Source organism: Ixodes scapularis, unplaced genomic scaffold (genome assembly GCF_016920785.2).
Source record: "Ixodes scapularis isolate PalLabHiFi unplaced genomic scaffold, ASM1692078v2 PGA_scaffold0__279_contigs__length_252992795, whole genome shotgun sequence".
NCBI classification, from domain to species: domain Eukaryota; kingdom Metazoa; phylum Arthropoda; class Arachnida; order Ixodida; family Ixodidae; genus Ixodes; species Ixodes scapularis.
In genome coordinates this window covers 66,701,635-66,717,281 of record NW_024609835.1, presented here as the reverse complement: position 1 = coordinate 66,717,281, position 15,647 = coordinate 66,701,635, and the positions used below count along the sequence as shown (strand labels likewise).

The following is a 15,647-nucleotide window of genomic DNA, read 5'->3' as shown; positions in this document are numbered from 1 at the left end:
GAAAGGGGTTTGGCGAGGGATTTCTGCGAAGCACTACAAATGGCAACAGTGACATAGGGAGTACAAGAGCCTTCGTATAACAAGCAAACAGTACGAGGCTCAAAACTTGGCTCTAGAAAACGCCCGAGAGAATAGGCAATGAAAAAAGTGTTTGAAATCATCGGAACACAGTTTTTGCATATAACCAGAAAATAGTCCTCTTTTTATGTGAGATTGTATGGTCTTTATAGCGCAACTCTCATAGATGACAAACAAACGGCATTCTTACACTAGGAAATAAGTATTTGGTGCCAGAAACTTGGGACTAGTACTTTTGAATGCAGAGCTTGCATTTTTGAATTACCGTAGATGCTCAAGTTTCAGAACTTAAAAGTTTTGCAAGTAAAACGTTGCTAGAGAAACTGTGAATTCGGCTATGAGAGTGGCATATGGCTGGAGGCAGTGACATAGGTAGGGGGGACATTTAGGGGGTCAGAAGTCCACCCCCCGAAGTCATCACTTTTTTAGTAAAGGAAGACAAATATTGAATGCCTCCAACCAACCGGAAAGGTTGGGGCTGGCCGTGTCTGTACCCATTAATCGTACAGTACAAAAGTACATTGATTAGTACATGCAAAGATGACGCAAAGCCATGTCCCCCCCCCCCCCCCCAAAATAATTCCTGACTGTGCCACTGGCTGGAGGGGCAGATTTTTATTTATTAATTTATTTATTTATATGGATGTACTGCCAGCTGCGTATTGGCTGCCTAGGCAGGGGTAAGATAACGTAATGCACAGAAAGCAATACATGGCACATCCTCAGCACTCTTAGTCAGCACAGTTCAAATGTGACACAAAAAGATGGCAACAGTGATTTGTTTATAACACTCATCTCTTGAGCAAAGAGTACCAACGAAAAATGACAAAACAAGAAATGCATGATAAAACAATCGGCAGTCACTCCAAAGAAAGCTGTTCTTTCATTACAGCAAATGATATCATAACAGCGGTTGCATTTACTACACTCTCGGGTAAACTATTCCAGTCATTGGTTGTCCGTGGGAGAAAGCTGTCTCTTTAAGCAATCAGTTCTGCAGTGAGGGACCACGATAGTTTTCGGGTGCTGTATGTAATTTTGGAATGACATTTGCAAAGAGTTGTTCACACTATCATAAAGCTTTGATTTGGCAGCGTATTTCAAGATGTGGTATTTTTGATAAGTTGTATAATTTTGTAATTGAGCTCTTCTGTATTTGTTGTACACAAATCATACCATTTTCTTCTGGCCCCGTTCAGTTCAGTCTGTATTAATTTTGGAAGTGGGGTCCCACACCATATCAGCATGCTCCAGTACAGGATGCACGGTAGTGCTGCACACTGTTAATTTTGTTTGTGGTGCGCAATGTCTAAATTTTCTTTTTAAGAACCAAAATTTCGCCATTGCTTTCTGCACAATCCATGCTACATGACTATTCCAGCTGGGTTTTGACGTGATTATAACTCCGAGATATTTGTATTAATTGACAGTTACTAAGGGATGATTGTTGATGGCATATCTAAAACCGAGGGGAGTTTTCTTGTATGTGACACACATGTATACAGAGTTACAATTGTTTAGTGACTTCCCAATTTGTACACCATTGCGTTATACTGTTTAAACAGTTACTTAGCGTTACCTGATCACTTCTCAAATCTTTCTGAAAATAACACGCAGTCATCCGTGTAAAACCGACATTGTATGCTATTTTCGACAGTAAGATTGTTTATATACTGCAAATGACTTATTTTTCGCAGGCTCAATATTTCGCGATTTAGGTAAAATCTGAAGTTTTTAAATAATTCGTTAGTTCTAATTTTCGCGACGCAGTGGGATCTGAATATAGATTCCAATGTGTTTACATTTTACTAGAATTGTTCACGGGACCTATTTATCGCGAATTGTAGGCGATTAGCGAAATTCACAGCAATTAGGTCTTTACGACAATTAAGTCGTTTACAGTAAACTAAAAGAAGCAAAGGCCCGATCGCAGACCCCTGGGGTACTTCTGATGCGGTGCTCGATCGAAGGCTTTTGCGAAATCTAAAAGAATAACCCATCTGGCCCCCCTTGTCAATAACATTAGCAAACTCATTCGCAGTATGAAGAAGCTGCGTAAGAGTCGAGAAGCGATGCCTAAAACCACGCTGTTGATCAGGTGTGAAGCAATTTGCCTCAAAGTGAGTCATGAGATGCTTAATGAACAGTGTTCCAGAGACTTATTGCATGAACAATGTAAAGAAACTGGTCTGTAATTAGACACTTGAAGTCTGTCACTGGCTTTATGAATTGGTATTACTTTTGCTGTTTTCCACTGGTCTGGTACAGCAGCCAGTTCAAGCACATTACTGACTATAACAAAAAGAAATTGAGAGCACCATTCAGCATAACTTTTCAAGAATGTGTTAAGAACGTTGTCTGGACCGCTTGACTTTTTTGCATATAAATTCAGAAGTGCTTCGAAAAGGCCTTCCTGTGACACCTGGACATCCGGTATTCCTATCGCATTCTGTGTATATTCCGGTAAACTTCTGTCGTTAGTCGTAAATACTGACGATAAATATTGAGTGTTTTAGCGATAACTGATTTCTCAACTATTTCTCTTCCACAGTTCTCAATCTTGGTTACGTGTTGTCTCGAGCCCTGCAAATGCCTCCGATATTTAGCTGGATAGTTAAGAAGGAAGTTGGTCATTTGAATGTTATAGTACTCATACTAGGGTATTTTAATTAACGACCTATGTTGAGTATGTAGCACAGCTACTTTTGAATTGTTTATACGTGTTCTGTTTAGCTTTTTTGCCTGGCACTTGCAAAATCTCCCTCGTCACCCAAGGACTGCACTGTTTAGTGTTCTTTTTCGTGATTGGCACAAAGTGCTCTATACACGTGTTTACAATTTCTTGGAAGAAATGCTATAACTGGTTTGTGTCACAGTTACTCTATGTAGATAAATCAGAAAAACTGTCGACGGATAACCCAAGAAGATCTAAGATGCTTTCATCTCCGGCTCTGTTATAATCTCACTTTCTTTACCATATCAGATGGTCGATTTGGAACAAAGCCTGGACAGTCTAACACGATCATGCTGTGATCTGATATTCCATCTACAACTGTACAGTGGAAGTCTTCAACACACAGATTATTAGAAACAAATAACGAGTCAAGAAGTGAACTGGTAGTTTCTCAGCGATGTGATTGCTGCGCCAAACTGCGCCAAGGAGCTAACCCTGCTACATCCTGCTACATTTTGCCGATATATGGGTAATCTGCGCCAAGCCCGCAGCAAAAAACCAATTTAGATCGCCTTTAATTCAAAACCGAAACTAAACTGAGTACCGTAATTGAGCACGTGTGTGTTATGTGGCGCAAGCGGCCTGATAGACGTGGGAGTGTGCGGAAGCTCCGACGCTAGCGTGCCATGCAGGCGGCCGTGAAACGAGACCATGTTTTTCTGCGGCGGGAGTTACTTTGTGAGCTGAAGCACTCGCTCCTGAAAGCAAGAGCCGTGGGAAAACTATATTTGGTCCGTGCCTTCCAGTCACCGTGATCGCGCGATGTCGGGTGTTGCTGTCCCCATGTCGCTGCGGATATGGCGCTTTCTAAAATGAAACAAGTACCGCCCATGTTCATCAACATTCCTGCTCTTGTTTAAATCATATGTTACTACAAAAATCCCTCTTCAACTCGGAGACTGCTGTGTCGAAGTATTGATTACCTAGGTTTCTCTCGGTGGGTTTTCTTTCGAGGGGACCCCAGTACATGAAAAATCTGCCGCGAAAGAAAGTTGGTCAAGAGAAGCGAGCTAAAGGAACGAAGGCAATGTCTGCGCGCTGAACCCGCACGACGCGCTTGTTTGTCTCGAGTTCAGTCATTGCACATAGCGCTTCAAGAACTTTTTGAACCTGGCTCGCGATGTCTTGCATCATTGTGCTCAGGTTCTTTTTTTCTTTTTTTTTTTTTTGTGTGTGTGTTTAGCTTGCACCTTATTTGCCGGCCTGGCAAGTACGCGCCACTGGACTGTTTTTTGTCCTATGCTCGATAGTTACATTTTACATACAATTTCGGGAATCAGTTGGCGACGGAGCGGAGTGGCATGGTTTCGGTTCCGATCGAACAGCCACTGTCTCCACTCACGCGATGATTGCACAACAGAGGCATCAGTCGGGACGCTTGCAATCTATTGTTTTACATTGGCTTACTTCTGACGAAATTCTGGCACGTTGGGAACCAGTGAAACTGTGGCAAGCGGTTTTTCGGAATTGCTTGGCAATGTCTACAGCACTGTACATTTGTGGGACGTCTCAGCAGTAAAAAACCCAAGCAGCTAGTTCCGTCACAACACATCACATCAGAACACAACACAAAGTGCCCTTCATTTATACAGCACTTAAAACAAATATTTTTATTTTTCTAAGATTATCCACTCCAAAAGCCACTTTTGCTGCTCCAAAACACTGTTTTGACTGCTCCAAAACGTGCTCCAAAATGGCTTAGGCCAATCACATCACTGGTTTCTTTAACTCTCGTGGGACTTGTTACAATCTGAACAAGATTGTTTGAAAACGCCAAAACTATCAAAAGTTTGGAATGACAACACCCTGACATCGAGGTCATTGTAGCCCAGCCTATGTTAGGAAGATTAAAGTCACATCCTAAAATTTATTCTTGTATTTTTAATCTACATGCACAATATTGTCACAAATGACAGTTGGTGAGGCGATGATAACTGAAGGAACTAAGCGTTTAATGGGGAGAACTTGTACCCAAAACAAAAAGGAGACTGAAGATAACAACAGAGCGTCACGGGCGTCGAAGTCGGCGAAACAGCTGGATCATCGAACGCTGGGGCGAGACTGCCTCTGCTCGCCATGCGGAGCCCTTTATGTACCTTCGTGGGTTTCTGGAACATTCGGCGTAGTGTGTTTGTTGCTACTCTGCAGTCGACATAAAGTTAGCCTTGTTAAGTGCATGTTCAAGAGATGACCTTGCATTCTGTTCCCATCTTCCTAGTTAGAGATTTTGTCAAATATTTATTTAAACCAGAAATGCAATAACTAAAAAAAAAGTATTTTTTTTAGGTCTTAAGGGAGTAGGTGAAGTTTCCATATTTTTTGTTGTAAAGGCATTTAGCTAGAAAAATGGACTGGCCAGTCCTTTAGAGCGAGCATGTGTCACGAAGTTCACAACAGCCCCGTTAATTTTGTGCTAGGTTCATCTTGTAGCTGAAACAGTTAAATCCCTCAAATGACAGTGTGGTGCGGTGCCCTTTCAGGAGAGTGCCAAGAGCTCTATACCCAAACCGACCACGGCCAGGAAGAGCGCCTCGAGGTCGATGCCAGCGAGCCCCCGGAGGTCCGCCAAGGGGGAGGAAGCGGCCAGGTCTCGGGAAGAAGCCCGCAAGCGCCTGATGGAGGCCAAGCGCCAGGCCAGGCAGGCCAACCAGGCCTCACAGGACTCTGGGGTGGCCATCTTCATGCCCGGAGAGAAGCACAACTGACTGGCTCGTGTCGCTGCCCTAGAATAATTGCCGGAACGATCGCTCTCTCATCACGTACTCCGTCCCTGCATGGCGGAAAAGAGCCCGACAAAGGAGGTCGATTTTGTGGTAACGGTTGTAGTCACTCGTGCTGTTCGTTCTCGAAAGATTTGCTTTTCTTGTACGCATGCCGTGGCTTACATTTTTCTAACAACCCTCCCGCGGCTTTACGCAGCGGATGTCCCCTTACTCTGCCCGGAGAGAGACTTCCCGCTTGAATACGAGTGCCGGGAGGGAACTCCGTTGCGACGCGGAATTCAAGTTTGTCGAGGCAGTGCGGGGATGCGTCGAGAGGTGTAGCTCTGCAGAATGCGAGGATCACTGGACCACTTCTGGTAGACTAGCTCCCTCGCTCTTCCATATTTTCCAGTTTATTTAACCCGAGGAAAGTAGTGAGTCGGTGTCAATAAGGGTAGGCTGTGTACGCCTGGACGGAAGATTAAGCCCACCTAGTTCCGTTATAAGGACTTTCTTTGTATTCTGTGGAATGCTGCGTAAGTTTGAATACCAGTTTACATTCCACTGGATGCACGTTGTTTGATATTTCTCAATCCTTTGCATGCCAACCTCTTTTCTTTTCTTCTTATATTTTAGTAGTTTTGTGTTGTCCTAGGCATCTTGTGAATGACATTTATAACAGGAGGTATTTGTGATAACTCGAAGGAATCTTTTTTGCTGGTTATATAGTTGTAAGGAGGAGTGATCTTTTTTGTACAGTGCTTTTATGCCTGGTTTGAAATGCTTACTCAGGACTTATACACATTAGAACAAAGGGATAGCTTAATGAATATTAGTGCTTGCTAGTTATAGAAGTTATTTGAATTGGCACTTACCATATTTGTTTGTTATAAGGTGCACTTTGTACAAATATTTAATATGAGAAATGGCACGTATTCTGCGTTCATCTAAAACATGGTATAGTACTAGGTGCTTGTTATAATATACCAGTCAAACAATTTCTAGTAATGGAGTCAAAAAATATACTTGCAGCATATGACCATTTTTTTTTTGCATCTTATACTCAGATAAATATGGCGTATCTAGGGGGTTATCCCACATAACTGGGTGCAGCCCTCTTGCCTTCTCAAGTTTTCTGAACTAGTTTTGCATGAGCTTGCAGGATTGTTCTTTTTTTTCATTGCTAAACCATGACCACAGTAAAGCAGTTGAATCTTGGCTCTTGTGAAAGTGTTGAAAGATCTCTGGATTGTCTGAAAATGAGGAGTGAAGATTTGTTGCCATGTTTCAGCATGCTTTGTCTTTTGTGTGATGGTTAATGAATTTGCTTCTACTGCAAATGAAATACTACTAGGTACCATTTTTTCCCTTCTGTGACTTCTGGTACCTCAGTTTTCTTGCTGTAGATAACTGTTGGCCGTAGTCTTGCGTCAATGTTCTCTAAGTATTTAAGAGTAGTTTGAGCGTATTAATGCACTTTTTTTGTACAGTATCACGGAAGGAAGCCTCTCTTTTACTCACCTTTTTACTCTAAATCATGACTTGCAAAATAAAGCATGTACATAGCGACTCTTGCTTATTTCTAGTGAAGTTGTGTATTCATTGTAGCCATAAGTTATGGAGGATGTAGTGGCCACACCACCATTTGCAAGAAATATTTTACTCGGTCACAATAAAGCAAGCTGGGATAGTTTCTACCTCTCATGTTAATGGCTGCATTGCTCATTAATTGCCCGAGTATTTAACCAGTTTTAGCATATATAGGGGGGTTTCTCCAGACGCAGGCCAAATCATTCCCGCGAAAAATGTGCATCATGCAGAAGAATGGTTAATGTCATGTTGGTATCTGTTAAAGGGGCCATTTGAGGAAATTAGTAATGTTTGGTATGACTACCTTAGTAATTACTTTCGAGAAATTAGCTTGTTAAACCAGGGGTTCTTTTTTCGTCCCAGGGAACCCCAGCAAGCCTCAAAAAGTCCTAAGGAACAACCTCCACCTCCCCCTTGTTGCCAACCAATAATACTAGGCAATAAAGGCATTTAGATAGTGAACAAGAGTTTAATGCACTGACAAAATTAGACCAAATGGAGAACTGCAGGCAGAATAAGAAGCCAGAGGGGTTAATCTGGGGCACTGTGTAAAATATATATATATATCAGTGTCACGGGCGAGGTTGCTTTGTCCACACCAACTCAATTCATGGCTCAGTCCGTGGAAGCTTAAACTGGGTGGGTGGCATTGCAATTTGGGTGCTCGCAGAACCCGGTTTGAGAATCCCTGTCTTAAAATTTAAAGGTATGGTTTCACTTTGAAACTCTCGGGGTATTGTCGCAAACCACTAAATAAATGTCTTTTAGAGAGATTGAAGGTGTGTACAGCATTTTACGGCGTTCCGAGAAAACTCTATTTGAGTGCGTTTCTAGGTTTTGGCTTTCACTCTGTGTGCATCTTTGTGCCAGCGGTCCTGTCCTTCCTGAAGTCCCTCAATTAACGCTTTGCTAAGTAGCGGCAGTGATTGATGTGCCGACGCACTCTCCCATTGGTCCTTGCCTGTGTTCCGTTTTCGGTTAGGACGAATGTGGCGGATTTTACTCAACCTCACTTTTGAGTAACGGTTCGGTACCTTGGCGTTCGAAAACCTACCTGCGTCCACCATCGTTCTAGCTGGATTGTCGCATGATGTGACTTGCCGGAGTAACTCTGAAGATTTCGAACACAGCCATGGTGGGAGAGTTAGGAAGAACATGGTGGATTGCACGCTAGCAGACGACAGGAGCAAGCGGTGGAGGACTTGTTGCTACCTCGCATAGCTTTATCTAGGGACGTTAGTCCTTTCATGGCCAAGGCACGCAGCTACCACGTCGCCTCTCTTATAAAAAAAGAAAGTGGGGTGCGTGTTAGCACCCCACTTCCTTGTTTTGTTTGCACACGTTAGCGCCAGAGCTATCGGAGCACACGTCGGGTCAGCAAGCCTTGGCCCGACAGTGGCAAGACTTGCTGGCGCTAAAGCGTGCTCCGATAGGAAACTGAAACCTAGAAACATGTAAAAAAGTTTGTTCTTTCGGAATGCCGTATGTGCTGGGAAACAGGCAGAGGAGGAGGCGAGCATGTGGGGACATCAGAACGCCGAGCTCTGGTTGGTATGATCAGTGGGAAGTCCTAAAGCTAGCTGCCTTTGTCTACACTGCGCTCGTCAAGCGCTTTTGAGTGCGAACGCCAAACACCAGTATTTGAAAGCGTTCACGAGTGCAGTGGAGACAGAGGACTTTTAATAAGGTTCATTCTTCATAATCAAAAACAAAGCAAAAAGACGAGGACCGGACAAAGACGTCTGGTCCTCGTCTTTTTGCTTTGTTTTTGATTCCAAAATATGTACCAACTGGCCCAAGCCTCAACTTTACCAACATTCATTCCATGCGCAGCGTCACCTTTCACGCGAGGGTTGTGGGTCGTTTGAAATTTCCAGACGAGGTCATGCGGCTGCGACGTCGTGACCCTAACGACCACAAACAGGATTTTCGCGTCCACGATTTTCTCGTCATGCCAACGACGGAGATAAAGCTAGCTCTGCTAGGCGCACCATCCGAGATATGGCATCGGCATCCAGGGTCTTCGAGGTAGGCAGCAACTAGCAATTTCAGTCAAAAATGGAGACAATCGTCTATTCCAGGAGCAGCAAAGTGGTTTCTAGAAGAGAACACACAAAATTGGAGTTTGCATAGCTAGGGCCACTGGTTCTCAGTATTTACTGAAAACACAAATGCATCCCAATGATTTTGTCTAGCCCTTAGAACAGACTAGCTGAAATTTTGACCGACCTATTGGAGGCATTTACAGTTCTACTTGTAATGCACAGCAGGCTTAAACAGATTACAAAAACATGGGGGGGATCGGTGGCCAAGTGGGCTAGCGCACACCAGCTCGGAAAGCGTGGAGCGAAAGCTCTCGCTGCAGAACCCAGGATCCTGGGTGCAATCCCCACCTCTGCCCATTTTGATCCAGGTGAGCATCATACCGGCGCGCAGTCGTGTATCACCGGTACGTGATGCACATTAAAGACCCCAGGCTAGCGGTTGTGCTACACTGGCTAAATTTCTCATCTAAATCTACTCTAATAACATTTCCAATATCCTGAAAGCAACAGAATTCATTGTTCTATTGCAACGGGAGCTCAGAACGCACAAAAATAAAGCGAATACAATAGGAGGTTGTCACATATTCCGTTTAGTTTTAGAGCGCGGCTCTTAGGCGCTCGCTCCCACGTTTTGTAGCGTCGGCATCAGCGTAACCGTGCGCATTGCATTATGGGACGTTGCAGCAATTCCCCGCTAAATTTAGCGAAGAAACTGAATTGGTGTGTAGGTCTGGGACGTCCCATAATGGGACACTGCACATTCAGCTTCTCCGCTAAATGTAGCAGTAAACCTGACGTCACATGACGTCAACACCACTTCAGTTTCCCCGCCAAGTTTAGCAGGGAGTTGAATTGGTGTTGAGGTCCCGGGACGTCAATTTTCCCGCTAAATCTAGCAAAGAAACTGATGTTCATAGGTGACGTGACACGAAGTCATGTGACGTCATTTTCCCCACTAAATGTAGCAGGAAAAGTCAGTTGGTATTGAGGTCACGTGGCATCAATTTTCCAGCTAAATTTAGCAAGGAAACTGGCAGCAGGCGGAGGGGGAAGAGGGTCCTCTGTAGGACCCCCCTCTCCTCTTTATATAAATATAATTAATTTATATACAGGGCATTGTTTTTTAAGCTTACAGATTTGTTTAAAAACGGACGTGAAAGCTATTTTTATGCAGTTCGTTTAGGCGAGTTTTATGGCCAGGGGGACACAGTATATGGGGCTCATTATAACGATCAGTTGGCTAATTAAGCAAATTTTGTTCATTAACTTTTTAATTTGCGAGAATAGTCTTATGGTTCCAATTAGAAATTTGCTGAGCATCGTCCAAAACTCCTAAATCGGCAGTTTTTAAAAAAAGACTGAGTGCAGTAGTGCGCCATGTTCCCTCGTGGAGCAGGTACAAGGCCGGGGCTAGATAAGAGACGGAAAAATTGCGCAGGCGCCTTACCGCTCCACGAGTGGTAACTTTAGTGTGCTACTACGCTTCTCACGCGCTCAGTCTTTCTGAAAATGACCGATCTAGTGGTTTTCGATAACGCTCAGCAAGTTTTTAACTGGAACCATGTCTATTTCATTAATTAAGAAGTTAAAACTTTATTTAATTAGCTAACTGATCATTACGATTAATCTCCTATTCTACGTCCTCTTGGCAGTATAACTCACCTGCACAAACCCGTAAAGCCTAAGAAAAAAAAAAACGCCTTATATATACTGGGTGTTCATTCTTAATTCGAAGATTTATTTTTAAAAAATCCGTAAAAGATGCACTGATACGGTTTGTGCAGGCGAGTTATACGGCCAGGGGGACATATTATAGGGGGCAAATCGTAACAATCAGTTGCCTAGTTAATTAAAATTTGTTAACTTTTTAATGAATGAAAATAGACATATGGTTCCAATTAGAAACTTACACAGCGTCACCAAAAACCACCAAATCGGTCATTTGGCGTCTTTACTGAACACTTGTTCAGTAAAGATGCCAAAAAACACCAATCTCAATTTAAGTGCGATATCAAATGGAATTTGTTTTGCCAAATCACGTCACAAAGACACAAGATTAGTGTAGCACAAGCCACATATAGAAATCATATACTAAATTTGTGTTGCTTCATGAGCTTTTCTTTTTGAAGAGGGGAAGGGGGTTATGCCTTCATTGCCCTGGACTCCCAGGATGATGACAGCACAACTCTGGGAGAACAGGAAACTTACTTGGCCCTAGGTAAACAAACGGAGGAGGTGCTTTTCATTTTTTATTTGTACACGAAGCACACATCAAGCAATGCTGCTTGCATTGGACGCAATCCTCGGCCAAAGGTCTGCACATTCCTTGGCCACTGGACCGGTGATGGCGGAGCCTAAAAAATAAATGCAAAAAACCACCCTTAATTTTTGAGTTCATCAGTCAAAGATCATTATGAGTCATGAGGTTTCACTCCTAGATCAGCACCATATATCAACTATGTAGTGGCTTTTAAAAGGACAGCTAATAAAGTCAGTGTGCATGACAGTTACCCCTCTATGACACTCGAAAACCAATGAAGAGTGCAAATCAGTTTGGTGAGCTCTGAGTGCAGTTCCTTCTGCCACTGCCATGAATTTAGTTCTTTTTTTTTTTTACATTGGCACGGTTGAGCCAAACATTGTGCTGTCTCTGGCAGATATAGGCAGGGAGCTATAGAATACTGCAAAGTACCTTACTGATATGCAGCCAGGTTGCTTTCTGGCTGCGTATCAGGCAGCAACATGTCCATTGCTGGGTATGTGCTGGCAGCAAGCTTTTATATACCAGCCAGTATGCACATCTTGAAACCGTAAAACCTTTTCTAAATATATAGACGTTCATTATGAGCATTCCCTCAACAGCAATGACTAGAGCTGGGGAATGCCACTTTACAAGATATATGCAATGTAAAGGATATATTGTGTAGATTGCAAGCAATCTTGAACAATTAACTGCACCAATATATCATCACTATGCTTGCTCTATAAGGAAAGGCACTACAGGTCCACCCAACCAACACCGTGGCTCTTCTATCTCCCTTGGATGCAAGCTACCATGATTGTGCGAAGCAGGCGGCTAATGCATCACACGTAATCTAGTGTTTTAAGGTTGTTTATAAAGGTGCTGAACTTAAATTATGCTATCTTTCACTAATACCCCCTTCACAACATATTTGAACATATTAGGATTGTAACTATACTATTCTTTACTGTATTCACCCATAAAGACATTACAATGTAACAAGAAGCCAAAAGGCTTCCACAAGGGCACTTCAGATAGGTAAAACATTATGCAAGCAGAGCCAGATTATAATTGGCAATCAAACTGTTCATCTCTTATATGAAAAACTGCAGTTCTTCCATCAAAAGAGGCATTATGAATATTAAATCTGGATGGAATCTTAGTAGAGTAGTACATAAGTAAAAAAAACAACAAATAAAAGCACAATGGACAAGACAAATACTTCATACAGTGACCTGGAGGAAGTATTTCGTAAACCTGAACTTCTGTGAAAGTCAGGTGTCCATGAACTGAAGATCTGCATTGGATGAAGATAAGATTTCAACATCGGTGTGCTCATAACTTTCTTCATGGCAGCCAAATCTTTCTGCTCTGACAAGGTAAACCCAAGAATTCCCCAAAACCAGACAAAAGTGTGAAAGGTTTTCACCTGCTTTATGAAACAGATTGTGAAAATTTGTTGTCAGTCTAAACATAAAAATTTCAATAAAATCTGCCTGGTGTGTTTACCTCAAGCACCAGTGCAATGTATAGTTAAGAATTCTTGCTATGACCTAGTCATGGATGTCTCGTGGATTATTACAGCTCCATTGTCCTTTAATTGGCACTTGGAAAACCCCTTTCAGTCCCAATGGAAAATTATATTTCTATGCAAGACATTGCCAATGTTTACACAGGTGTACACCACCACCTTAGATTTAGGAGTGCAACCCATTTTGAAACACATACTGGAAGTACACCCCCCCCCCCCCCCCACATTGTTCTAATAAATAAAATGCGGCTAGGAAGCATGAGACACCTAAACGAAGCGCGGCGCTCTGCCTCGACAGCACGTTGGCAGCACCGCGAATGGCGGCATGTGCCTCATCTGGCGTAAGGACGTGCATTCATTCCTTCTACTCTCCCATGTGCCTGCCACATCTGTATAAATCGCAGCTTTTCCAAGTTTTCTGAACGTGTGATACTTGGGGTTACCCGCACACGTAACATGGAAGCAATGTCTCGCCTTTCATTTCGCCTTTGTTGTTGACGATGACCCCGGCGTTGTCCTCGAAGTAGATGAACACGCCGTCCTTCCTCCTGTAAGGCTTCCGTTGCCGGATGACCACTGCTGGCATTACTGGAATCCAGAAAGCACGACATACTATATGGTCTATCCAAACTCCAGAGGATGTTTCACACACTAACAATACACACTCTCGCTCAATGCTAAAAGAACCAGTTCCAAACCATTTCATCTGTCAAAATCCAGCTATGCCACCAAAAGAAATGTCAGTGTTGAGCACTGAACATTCAGTGACAGCGTTGTGCTTAAAGGGGTACAGAAACAAAAATTAAAACATTCAACTTTCGTTCGGAAATAAGTCAAGCATGACGTATAATAACCGTAAATGATAATCACGCATTTGTATTTTGAACGATTGGCCATATTTTTCGTTCTAAACGGTGTACTCGAGCAAGCGCTCGAAGAGAAGCGAACGGAGAGCGCGATGCGTCATGGGATATCCGGCACAAACAAAAACAGAAAGAAAAGATTTCCCGCGTTCGTGGAGTAGCAAGGCAGGCGTGGTTATGAGCTTTGCCCTTGGTGGCGTTGTCAGCGTTGTGATGGTGTCAATAGAGTCAGCGCGTTACAACCGACCGCTCTAAGTGCCCGTAGGGTGACGAGCGTGTGGCTGGCCCAAGGAGCACGTAGCTTCCACAACACTGTCAGCTTAGGGCTAAACGAGGTGGGGAAAGCAACTTTTGTTCGAGTTTTGAGCGACGTGCTAATCTTCTAGGGGGAGAATGGCTATGTCCGGTTGCACGAACGAGGGTCCGAGAAAGAGGGGAGTCCTTCCTTTCCGTCTTCTTGAACCGTTTGGTACAATGCGCGACTTGTGAGTTGAGGAGGAAAGCTAAGAAGGAAAATGTTGAAATACCAAAAAGCGGCGCTGCTCCGAAGGAAACTGCTACGTCACGACTACGTAGCAGTTTCCACAACGTTGCTAGACTACCTCCCAAATAGGCTCCGCATGCATCCACCAGGTGCACATTGAAGATCGTTTATTTAGCTTTAAAATTAGTTTTCTCAAGCTTTTCAACGGAAGACTGGTGTTTTTGAGGTTAGGGTGCAACATGCAACACATTAAAGCCAGAAAATGAGCGCTGAAATTTCGTTTCCCTACCCCTTTAAGGTATATGGGTGACCCTAGCTTTGACTGCACTACCTGACAAAGTTTTCGAGCGAGTATAGTGCCGTCGCATGTCCTGCAACACGAGTTCGTGGTACTGCAGCCCAATGTGCTGACAGTCCGGATCTAGGACGACCTACCTTTTTTCCTAAGCTCCGGCTTTCCCTTCTTCACTGTCGCCACGATCATGTCGCCGGCTCCAGCGGCGGGCAGTCTGTTCAAACGGCCTTTTATGCCATTCACCGCGATGACATACAAGTTCTTGGCTCCTGAAACAATAGCATGAGCGGTGGTCACGGCTATGCGTAGCGGCGCGAAAATGCAGTACTGCAACCACCAGACACTTTCTGCCACACCGTAATGTCACTACGCACGAACGCACGATGGATGCACACCTGTGTTGTCGGCGCAGTTGATGACTGCTCCCACAGGAAGACCGAGGGAGATGCGAAATTTCGCTCCCGCTGCTCCACCACGTCCTGCAGTGATCACAAGACACCATTAGTTTACACCGCCGCTCTTATAACGAGGCCGGTGTTACACCACAGCACGAAGGATCGTCGTTGTTTAGAGACACGGCTCACACAAATTACGAGCTTATCTCGCAGTCGTCACGCACACAGCTACAGAATATACATATAAATCCTACGATCTACGTTTTTTGGTAAAATTACCCGTCTCGCATCAAATGCGCTACGAACAGTCGGGAAGTGAGATGCTGACCGTACACACGTCTAGCCTTCAGGCACGTTAATTATGGCATTTTGCTATAAAATACTCCGTTACATCATACTAAGAGAGAGTAAGGTTCCTGCTGAAACAATAGGTTTCAAACTCCGCCATTTAGTTAATCAGATTATTCGAGATTTGAAAGTGCAAAAAAATTATACGAACCTCGCTTAGACATTTTGCTGTGCGAAAGGGAGACGCAGAGCGCATGCGCGAATTGACGAGTCAACCTAAAAAAGGAGATGCATGTTATGAAAAAGATTTTATATAAAATTCTAAAATGATTAGAGTTACACAGTGACCTGTTGAATTATATTTTAGAAAATTATAAGTAATAATAATTTACATTACTAA

The 15,647-nt window shown here is 43.5% G+C and overlaps 2 protein-coding genes across 6 annotated transcripts in view; one reads left to right on the top strand and one right to left on the bottom strand.

Moving 5' to 3' along the window:
- Nucleotides 1-7,218, top strand: part of LOC8023940 — a 74,559-nt gene extending 67,341 nt beyond the window's left edge. For all 5 annotated transcript variants that reach the window (XM_040210621.2, XM_029966334.3, XM_029966335.4 and 2 more), the window contains one exon: nucleotides 5,293-7,218. In XM_040210621.2, coding sequence (XP_040066555.2) covers nucleotides 5,293-5,517 — 225 coding nt within the window. In that variant the 3' untranslated portion in view covers nucleotides 5,518-7,218. The remainder of the gene's footprint in view (nucleotides 1-5,292) is intronic.
- A 4,167-nt stretch (nucleotides 7,219-11,385) lies between these two features.
- On the bottom strand, nucleotides 11,386-15,581 carry LOC115308426 (60S ribosomal protein L23). The gene is made up of 5 exons (XM_029966332.3): nucleotides 15,459-15,581; nucleotides 14,960-15,043; nucleotides 14,705-14,833; nucleotides 13,397-13,510; nucleotides 11,386-11,503 (listed from the first exon to the last, which is right to left on the bottom strand). The coding sequence occupies exons 1-5, from the start codon at nucleotides 15,469-15,471 to the stop codon at nucleotides 11,421-11,423; spliced, it is 423 nt and encodes a 140-aa protein (XP_029822192.1). The 5' UTR covers nucleotides 15,472-15,581; the 3' UTR covers nucleotides 11,386-11,420.
- Nucleotides 15,582-15,647: the final 66 nt, after the last annotated feature.

Bases quoted from the DNA above. Each gene is read 5' to 3' on its own strand.
- LOC115308426 (XM_029966332.3), bottom strand. The intron at 14,834-14,959 runs GTGTGCATCCAT...CTATTGTTTCAG, and splicing joins CAACTGCGCCGACAACACAG to GAGCCAAGAACTTGTATGTC. The intron at 13,511-14,704 runs GTAGGTCGTCCT...TCTGGATTCCAG, and splicing joins GCCGGAGCTTAGGAAAAAAG to TAATGCCAGCAGTGGTCATC.